Genomic DNA, 12,675 nt, shown 5'->3' on the forward strand with positions numbered 1-12,675 from the left:
GGTGGAACAGTGTGAAAATATAAGTATTGTTCAGTACGTACCATGTATGTAACACGCTTACCAAACGTTGACGACACTAGTAAAAGATATCGGCCCGCCAACCGGGAAGCCATCCGTAATCATTTTTTTTTGTTAATTTGAAATGGAGGACAAATGAAACTCATTAATACTTATTCGAACAAGTGTTTCTGTTTATTTTACTTTATTGTTTTGTAAAAAGGTACTACGTAATTGAGTTACTTAGCATTTTATGTAAGTTCTTGAGTCCTGCAAGCGAAATAAATTAAAAAAAATGGCCCTCGGCCGTGATGCTGGCCGTGTTCGATTTTCAAATATTTTTTTCGTAATTAACAAAAAAAAATGAAATCTTTTTGTATTATGGAGGTATGGAGGTTTTTTCTACTCTATACAGCACAACCGAAGCTTGAACCCAGGATTTTTGACTACCACATACATATGAAAGACTAAAGTAACAATTTAATAATGAACGGGGGTTATTCGGTAAAGGGGTACCTCATTTTAATTTTATTTACTGTCAAATATTTTATTAAATTGATGTATGAATCTCAGTATCGAAATAAGAAAATCTAGATTCTCATAAATACCGCCGCCTAGCCTAAGTAGGTATAGTCTGGGCTCAATAAACCTCTTGAACAATTATTTACTGTTCAGTCTCGTAGATAAATAGGTTGTTAGGTTGTTATTTTATCTTTATGAATAATTATGATCTTTAATGCAAATTTTACTTGCTTATCTTTTTACACACTTATAGCATAACTTTACTGTATTTTAAAACGTCTAGTTTTTCGCGTTGGTGATGATATATCCTTCTTTAATTAGTTACCTACGAAAATGTTTTTAGGCTTCCGTACCCAAAGGGTAAAAACGGGACCCTATCCTATTACTAAGACTCCGCTGTCCATCTGTCTGTCCGTCTGTCTGTCTCTCTGTCACCATGGTCATGCAGGCTGTAACTCATGAACCGTGATAGCTAGACAGTTGAAATTTTCTCAGATGATGTATTTCTGTTGCAGCTAGTTATAGTTGTTGTTAAACAAATACTAAAAACGTACGGAGACCTTCGTGAGCGAGTCCGACTCGCACTTGGCCGGTTTTTTTTAACACTACGCTGGCAGGTGGAACTTGACTTTAAATCAGGATTACACCAATACTGTTTAGTATTCATTTTATTATCCTTCCGTTACGAAATAAATGCTAATTGTTAAACGAGGTAATATTTTGAACAGACATTAGCACTTCCCTGAGAAAAATCGATACATGGTTATTTTCATAACGCTTTTTGGTAAGATATTTAACACTTTGTGGCCCTTTAGTCACTAATTATACAATAAAAAGTCATGTAGGTACTACGACGGAATATATGGACAGTATGTGATCACGTAACCCGTAAACGTAACCTAGGTTAAATGTGGTGAAAATCGTCAACTAAGAGATACACGTTAGACACCATAAATAGCCGAGGATATAAAAACTAGTCACTATTATATAGGTAAGTGTATTAAATGCAAAGTAGGTATGCGACGCCAAAATAAAACAACAATTTAATCTAATGACGTACTTTCAGTTTTCACTTGCGTAAAGAGTTACAAAAGCACCCAAGTATTTATTGGTGCTTCAAAATCTAATTAAATTGACACATTAAAATTGGAGTACTATTTAGGTTAGGCTAATATATCGTCTAACTTATGTGACGTTCAGGTATGGGGATTATATATGTATACATATATCTTTGTAAGATACTTTTAAAGAATTTAGTATAAAAGTAAATATTGAGTTAACTAGATAATATTACACGAGCAGAGGCAGGCGGTTATATAAAGATACATTTTTAAGGACATTTTAAGAGCAGAAATATTTGGATTTGGTGACCAAGAATACTCGTATATACATTTCATAAATATACTTCTCAAAATAAAAATCAACCATCGCCCTTTCCCTATGTTCCATCTGTATTCAAAACTGAGGGTACCATCTACATTCTACGTACTTAAGAATAACACAATATAACACACCTCTAGTCTTAACTCATGTACCAAAATTGCGACGGAAAATTACTGCGCGAGCGTACAAAAAGCTAGCCAGCTAACCTGACCATAATGGTCAAGACGAAAATATTGTTTATTATGAGTCTTAGTACCTGGACATAAGTTCTAAAACTGATGCATATTTTTTGAACAGGTTAGAGAGGTCGTTCGCATTACTTGCAACACGCGGACTTTGCCCGGTCCGGTATGGTGTCGATTGATTAGTATCGTCAACATCAATTGTCCGCGATTGCTCGTTATTGAGCGCAAACCGAGATATCGCGGCATTTAGATTCCCACGTAACTGACAACAATGGGGCTGGCAACTGTCTAAAGTTCTTATCGATGGGGCCATTGATGCCAGTATAGGCTTTACCTGTTCCTAGTTTTGTTCTATGAATGATTAAACGTTCTGTACATCTATGAAAAACTTAGGCAGATAATTATCTAACTGATTAGAGGCTGATTTTTCATGATTTCTGCGTTCTCTTAGTTTCCAATCAGTAATCTCATGAACTGTTTATCAAGTAAATTAGACTTGAGAAATATGAACGTAATCTCGCTCAAGTCGCATTTGAGATACAAGAGGACGCTAGTTAATTAGTTACTTAGTTTAAAAAATCCCTTTTTATTAGGTATTATTAAAAAATCTATTTACAGTACATATGGTGCTACTTTCCCGCACTAGTGCGTAAATAAGCACTTTTCGTTGCTATGTCAAATATTTAAAGGGGCATATGTACTGTAAAACGTTGTTCGATACACGTGCGAATAGGTAATTCGCAACTCGTTTCGAATTTCCTCTTTTCCGCACTTGTATCGTAAATAAATATTTTACTAGTACGGTACCACCTGTGTAATTAAGTATATAATTATAATACTATAAATGTTTGCATAAATCTAATATTGATCGATCGACGAAAAGTATAATAATTATCAATCTTAAATAAAATATCTGTTTATTCTCATAAAGCTACCGTTGTCCCTTCTTCTTCTTCAACCTAGCGTTTTCCCGGCCTAGCGCCAGGGTCCGCTTTCCTGCTCAGTCTTCTCCACTTTGCCCGGTCTTCGGCATCCTCAGGTGTCCCTTGTTATTGGAAAATGAAAATGAAACATTCAATGCCATCAGTTCATCGTGCCATTCGTGCCTACTTGTGCCCATTTCAAAATGTCTGTGTATCTGGTTTGTATTTTAATGCCTAAGTACCTAAAATTTATTGCATTAATCAAGTTTGGAAGTAGTTTTAACAAATCAAAACGAATAAATGAATAGGTGACGTATTTTAGCACAATGATTAATTCAAAAGCCGGCTGGGATTTTTAGACTTTTATTCCTTAAAAAAGAGTAGGAGGCAGAAAAGTACAATTTAAAGTTAACCCGGGTACGGTTTGTTTTGTCTCTCTCTCCTTTTTGGAAATGTTCCAAAACCCATTCCCGAGAATAAGCGGCACTCATTTTTACGAGACAAACTGCAGCTGACTGTATCGGATATTTAAAATTATTTATTGATTTATTATAAGGAATTCCAACAGCTGTGAAATATTTATCTAACATTTTAAATAGCATTACAGAGCCAATTATAGGAACTCGCAAATATATTAATATATTATGTAATAATATATTAATATGAGATCGTTACCTTTATAATAAATAAATAGGACATTTTAATGGAAGACGATTATCATTTAATTTAATTTTGCATGTTTGCTTCATAGAGCATCATGCATATTTTTGTCCAAGACTTAATTAAAATTACGTGCGTAACAGAAAAATTCTCGGACAAGGCCGTAGTCTGAAGACGGACTTTGAACGAAGTACGCTAGTTGACATCGTAATCAAATCCGTCAACAATGTTCAATTAAGATTCATACAGTAGTAGGAAGTAATTAACAGACTATGGAAATATTTTCAATAGACTAAAGATAGAAAGATCATTTGGGTCATCGTCCTTACAGATTGTAGCTTGATCAAATTTTTATTTGGTTTACAATCGGCTCTGTTTAGTATAAAATAAATTAGGATTGATTGTGTTTTGGAAATAAATACAATTAAAATCGTTTTCTTATCACTCTCGCTAGCTCTCCGTATAATTAGGTATTGCCGAGTAGTTTCAAACTCTCTGTTATTATTTTATAAAATGATTATATAGATACCGTACCTAGCTAATTAAATAATCTGCTTAATTAATGTCATATCGTGATTTGGCTTTATTTTCTCGGGTTAGAGCACGAAAGAAAAAATCAAGAATAAAGTCAATTGAAAGTGGCTCATTGCTTATTTTATATTTAATTATATATTTAATTTCAGATATTGTTCCTGCCTATGGTCGTGTATGTTCCTGCATTAGCATTTAATCAATGTAAGTATTATTGTAATTACTTAATGTTATGTTCTGGCCTTTAAACTTTTTAACTTTGTATTGAAAATTGGGTTAAAGAAATACGTATGGTATATACACTATATAGTATTTTGTCGTTTATTCACCTGCATATTTCATGTTACATATTAATTCAATGTCATTTATGTACATTGTAGAGTCCAATTTTTAAATAAAGCTTACATTATTTCAATGTCTTGAACTAAACCGCTGCCGTTATTATTAGGACAGTTTGTTAGAACCATTTTTTTTACATATTTGCACTATAAAACGTACCTATAGTAGCCTTAATAGAGCCAACTAACCAACAGGTAGCTGCAGCTTATGTAATGTAGGTAGCTTACGATTACAAATCTAGCCTAAACCAGATTTATACGTAGTAATCTAAAGGTGATCTTACAACAATCATAATTTAAAATTACATGGCAGTATTTATAATTTTTCGCAAACGATTTTGTAATTTGAATTAAAAACTTGAAAGCGCGCAATAAGTAGGCGGCGTTGAACAAAATTATCTGTTTTCACAGGATCATGTCATACACAAAATGTCACTACACCACGTACTATCAGAAAGGGTTTTTGTTGGACACAAGGAAGCTTATCGGGCAATAGATGTAGATAAGTTGAAGTTCTATTTTATTTGCAAGCTTTTTTATGCTTCCCTTGCAGTGACGGGGTTTAACGTGTTTTACGTCGGCGGCATCATGGTGGCCATTTGTGGTATTTATACAGCATTAGTGAGTATTGTATTGTTTAGCTTGCATTTATTTACGTATCGAGTTATTGATAAGTAAGTGCTTGCTATGAAAAGTTTTATAAGTATTTAATTATTTCATTAATTATAATTATTTTTAAAAGATACGAATTTGTTTGATTAAAAAGTTAAAATAAAGAAACACTAGTAACGCTCATGATCACAACTGACAAAATGACATCTGTAGGTAACTATACGCTATAAATAGGTATCTTAATAAATAGGTAGTGCGAAATATTGAGGCACTACATAAATCTCCAGAATAATAAACGATGTTGTTCTTACTCCACTAGATCATATGTATTGTCTCTAATTTATATTTGACGTCAGCAAATGTTTACTTTACCAAACTTTACCCACCTTTAATTTTACAATCAATCAATATTTTACCTCGGTTAAAGAAATAAACTTAAATATCGTGTAAACTTAAAATGAAATATTTTTTAATTGTTTCTTATAGTTTATAGTATAAAACAAAGTCGCTTCCCGCTGTCTGTCTGTCCCTATGTATGCTTAGATCTTTTAAAAACTACGCAACGGCTTTTATTGCGGTTTTTTTTAATAGATAGAGTGATTCAAGACGAAGGTTTATGTATAATTTGTTAACCCGTGCGAAGCCAGGACGCTAGTTGTTTATAATGAAATATCGTGTATTGTTCCCAGGGCGGGTTAAGGGCAGTGGTGTGGACGGACTCGGTGCAGACCGGCGTGATGTTCATCGGGGTGATCCTGGTGGCGGCGGCGGGCACTGTCGCAGTCGGCGGCTTCTTCTCCGTGCTCGACGTGGCGACCGAGTCTGGCAGAGTTCAGCTCTCCAAGTAAGCTAACATTTAAATAGCATATCAGTATCACGCAGCAAGTCCCAGCGGGCTCAGCACGGTTCCATTATTATCGACTATCACTATGCCCGTCACTTTCGCACTTACATACTTGTTAGAACGTGACAGGCATGGTGATAAACGATAAAAATGCGACCGTGCTACTAGGGCTGGCTCCTTTAAGCCAGTTGTAGCACACAATTAATAATAGATGTACTAAAGTGTCATTCAATAGAACTTGCTAACTATGTAAACAAAAGTTACTAGTCATTTGACATTCAATGTCAATTTTAGTATGGCGGTTTGTTTACATAGTTAGCAAGTTCTATTGAATGACACTTTAGGTACAGTTGCTTCACTCTCTAACACAACGCTAGGTGGCGCAAGCGCGAGCAAGCGTCCGCTCCATAGCGGTGCGTGGAAACACTGAAACTTCTATGGCTAGACACCAAAATTGGTGTGGGCCGCATATGCTTGTAGCGACGCGACGAAATCGCGGAGTAAGCCACGCCTGGTTGTAGCAAAATGCCGGGACAACGCTAGGACGCTCAGATAATAGGTACCTATAATTTTTTGGAGTACTGTGCAGTGTACGCCTTTTTTGTAGTAGGCAGGTTATATACGGCCTCTAATTTAAATTTAATCATAAGATATTACTTGAAACCTTCTACTCATACTTTAATTATTTTATTTAACCTTTACTTTTATTGCTCTATATAAAGTGCGAAAAACTATTGTGAAGTAAGTAGCGTAAGGTATAATTTCGTCTGGTTGTGTTTGTGGTAGTAAATAAAATAAAATAAAAATAAATAAAATAAATATTAGATAGGTACACAATTTAAACATTTTTATAGCTAAGTTGTTAATAAATAAACCATAAAAACGGTACCGTATTTTATTTACTATGTAAACAAAAGGTAATTATAGTAATTACTCTTATCAGAAAATGTTATGTTTACTAAAGCATGATGTAATTCACCAGGCGTATATGTATAATGTATCAATGGCTTTAACCTCGTGATAAAATGAGTGTCACTTTTTAACATCAATTGATTGAAAGAGACATACCTACTGTCATTACCTCAATACCACTACGTAGCCAAATAAGTATGCCCATCATATCCGTACAGCTGAGTAAAAGCCGTGACGGCATTGACACCTTTTTAACCATTGAATGCTAGGATTTTCAATATTGTATTAACCCTATCTGCTCAAACAATTATAAGTACCTAAGTAATATAAGTAGGTAGGTAAGTAAAGTTTAAATTACAGAATCATGTGTTTTGCGGCAAAGTAACCAAAATTGTGTTTTTGTTATTAGTTGGAGCTTTTCTCCGTACGAGCGTCAGACGGGATGGGGTGCCGTCTTCGGCGGCATGATCTACTGGACGTGCTTCAACTCCGTCAACCAGACCATGGTGCAGCGGTACATCGCGCTGCCCTCCAAGCGGCAGGCCATCTAGTGAGTATTATACTATATAAACAAAAACTTAAAATAACTCTTCTTGTTTGAAGAACATCTGTATATTCCGTGACACTTACCTATGCCCTACATTACAAACTGTAAATGTCGGCGGCCGATCGTAAGATCAGGCATATCGTGAAATTCCTAGGCATATCGTGAAAAGTGAAAATCTTTGGCCCGTTCCCTGAGTCGACGGAGCCCCGTAGCGGGGCTCCTATTTCTGGGCAGTTTGCCCTTCGGGCATCTAAAGCAACCTAACGAACCTATCCTACCTATATATTGGTTTAATGTCACTATCGTCAAAACATTACACAGGAACATTACGATATGCCTGATCTTACGATCGGCCGCCGACATAAATATTACCAAATTACAAGTTATATCACAATCGGCAATATTTTTTTGTATATCAGCGTCAGCGTTATGAGTGTTATGACTAAGTCGAGAACAAGTGACAACGCATTTTAGAATGAAATAATGCACAAATCACGTTTAATTGTCTTTGACGATTGTGCTTGCTTATTATCTTTGTATTGTGGTCGACGTTAAAACCTACGTCAATAAATCATTAATTAACTGACATTGACAGATTTAAATCGCTTGACATGTTGCAGTTATTGTATTGCAACCTTGGTACCTATTTACTAAATTATTGGTATATAAAAAGTACTACATATGTAGCAGAAAGTAGTCAGTTCTTGATTATTATAACGTCACTTAGACGTAAAATGAGCGTACCTTTAGGTACTGATATACAGGATTCTAGTAGTAATTTGACAATCGTTTGAATAAATAATTGTATTATTTGATTCGGGCATGTCTTCCTTTGTAAAAATATGACCTGTAACGTAAATTTAATAAAAATACTTGAAGTCATTAAAAGTAAAATATTTATGCGATATGATACGTATATAGGCATATTCATCATAATAAACCCAAGAGAAGCTTGACAATGACCCTCACTTGATATATGTCCACAGTGCTCTAGCCATGTTCTGCTTCGGGGCTGTCCTGGCCATCTCGCTCTGCGTGTGGTGCGGCCTAGCGGCGTGGGCCGCGTGGGTGCAGGGAGGCTGCGACCCCGGCGGGGTACCGCTGGTTGACGACCGCCTGCTGCCTGCTTTTGTAACTTACATCAGCAAGTTGCAGCACTTGCCTGGCCTGGCTGGAGTGTTTTTGGCTGGTGTTTTCGGTGCTGGTTTGAGGTAAGTGATACGTGTTGTTTCATTATTTTTTCTACACATGTTCTTCGCAATTACCCTTTGCGTGGTATGACCGCCTTTTCTTGCATTTGTCACCTATTAATATCAGCAAGTTGCAAAACTTGGCTGAGGTCTTAAGGTAGGCATTAGAATTGAGATCATTATCACTGCCAAGTCAGTGCAAAACTTTACATGGACGGAGTGATTAAGACCCTTATGCCTGCATCCTGTGTCATCATTCTAAATGATGATGCTTAATAGAAAAGTATTTCAATGTTTGCATACTAAAGGAAAGATTTGGCATATGGCGATTAGCTTATCGTCGGGTGACAAGTAAAAGTCACTAACAAACATCATTGAAATTATTGGACAATAAACCGTGTTACAAGTGTAATAAAGTGCATTGTTACTTAATTTTTTTGATAGCACTTAGTGACTTTTACTTGTCACCCGACGTTATGTTTATAATACTTACATATATTCTGTTTATAATTGGTTCTATAAGTTTTTTCATTACGACGATAATAATTACCGAACTCGGTTGTTATTAAAATTGTAACCTTGTCTTAGCTCGCTGTCGGCGGTACTGAACGCGTGCGCGCTGGTGGCAGTAGAAGACATAATGCGCGGCTGGCTGCGCTGGCAATTGAAGCCTTTACACGAAGGCATCATCGCGCGGGTGGTGACCGTGGTGCTCGCCATCATCTCCCTCATCATGCTGCTTGTCATTGAGAAGCTGGGCGGAGTGCTGGGTAAGTCATCATCGGCCGTAGCGTCTAATGCACATGATTTATGGTGTCAAACCGGAGACATATCCTATTACACCGCCTGGGACGGAATTAAGGAAACGCAGGGATGCCCAGCACCTGCATTATACCCTCTCGGCTTCACTGTCTTATCCCACAGGAAAGGCGAGCCAATACGTGTGGAGACAGGTCAGCTGTAGGAATCTGCCGCTTATTTCAGGTTGGATCCAACTCGCGCCTTACGGTAACTCCATTCCGGGTTTTATTTTGGAGTATCCTTCTCCTAGATGGATTGCAAACCAATGCTAAGAGGACGACCATCTCCCCTATAACGAAATACCTTCTTGCTTCGTTTGTGGAGTTAGTCGCCTCGTACGACACCCTTATCCTATGTGAGGGTTGGCGCTATTCTAAAGCCGGCCACCACACGGCTTTGGGTAAGTCAATATTGTGATAAATGACTAGCGGCCGACGAGCGCAGCTGGTTGCACTGGCTTTATCGCATGGCTCGCCATCATAACGCTCATCGTGATGGTTGTCATTAAAAAGCTTGGTGGAGTACTGGATGAGTTAATATTGTGGTATACGACCAGTGACAGACATTACGCGCTTAGTATGGGAGTCAGGAGGGAGAATGGCCAGCTTTATAATTTCTACGTAGATGGAGTCACAGGCAGAGTTTAATGTCTATCCATATGCACATATTGGTAATTAATCTGTTATGATTTCCAAAGTATTGAAGTTAAATTGCGGATCCGTCAACACGCAAAAACTCGTGCAAACATCGTCTTGTCCTAATATTTGTTTACTCACTCGTTTACGTCAAGGTTACAGACAGCAGATTTCAAGATAAGATACACAATAGGATGGAGATGAACTTCAAACCCTGATAATATACTTTTGCGTATATTGGTATAAATAATACTAAGTAAGTCGGATACCAGATTTGTTGTCAAATATGTGTGAAAACGATCTGATTCTGATCTTTACCAAAATATATATATTTCCAAATATAAAAAATAAGTGTGGAAAATACTTTGAACGCGAACTGTAGAGATACCTACATCTCTACCTACTTGTTAAAGTAGTATTAAGGGTCTGCAGATACTTTTGACATGTTGTTCTGTGTTGTTGTGTTGTTGTTGTTGTAGCATCTGATGCTCGCTGTTGTAGTTTATGATAAATTGCTGTGTGAAAGCAACATGATAAACTACTACTACTATTTAATGATAGAATACTACGATACGATTGCTAGAATAAAAAACAACATTATTCTGACGACAGGTGTCGCAACCGCGCTATCAGCGATCGCCGCCAGCGCCACCTGTGGCATCTTCACGCTCGGCATGGCTTTCCCTTGGGTGGGACCCCGGGGTGCCATCGCAGGCGCCATCGCGGGCGCTATCGTCGCCGGCACCACGTCCATGGGCATCCAAGCCGCCTCGGCGCAGGGCCTGAGGGCGCCACCTCTCAACTTCACTATGGAGTGTATTAGGAATTCGTCGTATGTGCCACCTTCTGATGTTTTGGTAAGTTTCTACGCATGTTAAAACGTTTTCTATTTAGAGTTACATATTTATGTCAAAAGGACCTGCCCGCCAAACGTTTTATCATAACGAAAAGAAAAATAAGTAAAACAATTTTTGTACCGTTATAAACTTATTTTAGTCTTCATTGGTTTTTTAGTACACTAAAGTTAAGTCTAGATAAATAAATAAATAAATAAATAAATATCAGGGGACATCTTACACAGATCAACCTAGCCCCAAACTAAGCAAAGCTTGTACTATGGGTGCTAGGCGACGATATACATACTTATATAGATAAATACATACTTATATACATAGAAAACATCCATGACTCCGGAACAAATATTAGTGTTCATCACACAAATAAATGCCCTTACCGGGATTCGAACCCAGGACCATCGGCTTAGCAGGCAGGGTCACTACCCACTAGGCCAGACCGGTCGTCATACGTCATAAGATACATAGACGGAGTCTTTATTATTAGTAAAAACCCGCTAATTATATCAACAGGACCCAGAAACAATATTCCCCCTATTCCGCATCTCCTACCACTGGATCGCGCCGCTCGGTCTTTTCACAACCCTGATCGTCGGGGCCGTGATGGGCTACCTGCTGGACAGCAAGTCGTCCATCGTGATGGACAAGGAGCTGTTCACGCCGGTGATATGGCGCTGCCTTCCGGCTGAGGCCCACGAGAGGGCGGGCGACGTGCGGAGAGCCGCCATGTTGGATAAAGACGTGGAGCCGGCGCCGAACGCACCGCTAATATTGACTCCCATAGGAGCTAAGGTATTATGTTCCAAACATATTTAAGCTCATTGTCAATCCAATTAAAACTTACATTTTGACATCAAAACGATATCTGAATGATGTCATTCGCCCGTGCGTCTCTCGTGCCAATACATGTACGGACAAGTACGATGCATGCGCGAATAATAAGCAGATGACATAGATAGGTAATTTAGATGTCTGAATATAAGCTTGAATTGGCTCTTCTTTTCTTAGATTACAATAAGTAGAGAACATAAAATTCCAGATTAATGGTTACAAAAGTGCCTGTTGAAACGATTGCCGCAAACTTGTGTAAGCAAGAATTAACTCTTATTATTTGTACAGGTTGAGATGAACGGAGAAGCCAGCAGATCGGGCAGATGACCTGTGTTTTGAAATAACTTACAAGGTCTGAATTTTAGCTTACAAAACTTATGACCACAACATACCCACTACTCTACATGTCTACTGAACGTGACAGAAACTTTGAGGAATCAATTTGTGTTTGTGATTGTGACTGTGACGGATTGTGATTGTTACGGAGTATTCCCAAGAAAAGGGGTGCGGTGCACGGTGTGATATCTTCACTATAATATTTCTATGGTATATGGTTAGGTAGGCAATAATTGTATGCACTCAAAATCTTATTGGTAGTGATATTAGTAGTGGTGTAAGGTTGCAGAATGTGCTGTGTTGTGTCAGTGTTCGTACAGAGGCCTACCGCGAACATCGAAAGTATGAAATTATCTGTCTGTGTCTCTGTCACTCATACGATGCAAGAACGATGTAGACGGACTATACATTGTATTTAGATTTAGATTTTTGCGGTAACTAGAAGTGCGATTTTCTGTAGCTTTTCAGCCCGGATGTATTAATTTGTTGTATTATTGTGCCTAACTGAAAATTCCAGTGAAAAATTAAATGAACATTGTATTTCTTCAATTTATTGCAATAGTACTTACTTTAA

The 12,675-nt window shown here is 37.5% G+C and overlaps 1 protein-coding gene across 1 annotated transcript in view; it reads left to right on the forward strand.

Annotated features, from left to right (window-relative positions):
• LOC134648328 (sodium-dependent multivitamin transporter-like) overlaps positions 1-12,156 on the forward strand; it is a 31,722-nt gene extending 19,566 nt beyond the window's left edge. Inside the window, exons 5-13 of the mRNA XM_063502834.1 lie at positions 4,354-4,405; positions 5,093-5,160; positions 5,841-5,995; positions 7,317-7,457; positions 8,441-8,665; positions 9,233-9,414; positions 10,693-10,937; positions 11,448-11,726; positions 12,054-12,156. Coding sequence (XP_063358904.1) covers positions 4,354-4,405; positions 5,093-5,160; positions 5,841-5,995; positions 7,317-7,457; positions 8,441-8,665; positions 9,233-9,414; positions 10,693-10,937; positions 11,448-11,726; positions 12,054-12,092 — 1,386 coding nt within the window. The 3' untranslated portion in view covers positions 12,093-12,156. The remainder of the gene's footprint in view (positions 1-4,353; positions 4,406-5,092; positions 5,161-5,840; positions 5,996-7,316; positions 7,458-8,440; positions 8,666-9,232; positions 9,415-10,692; positions 10,938-11,447; positions 11,727-12,053) is intronic.
• The last annotated feature ends 519 nt before the right edge of the window (positions 12,157-12,675 follow it).

The sequence above is a fragment of the Cydia amplana genome, chromosome 5, assembly GCF_948474715.1.
Source record: "Cydia amplana chromosome 5, ilCydAmpl1.1, whole genome shotgun sequence".
Lineage (NCBI taxonomy): Eukaryota > Metazoa > Arthropoda > Insecta > Lepidoptera > Tortricidae > Cydia > Cydia amplana.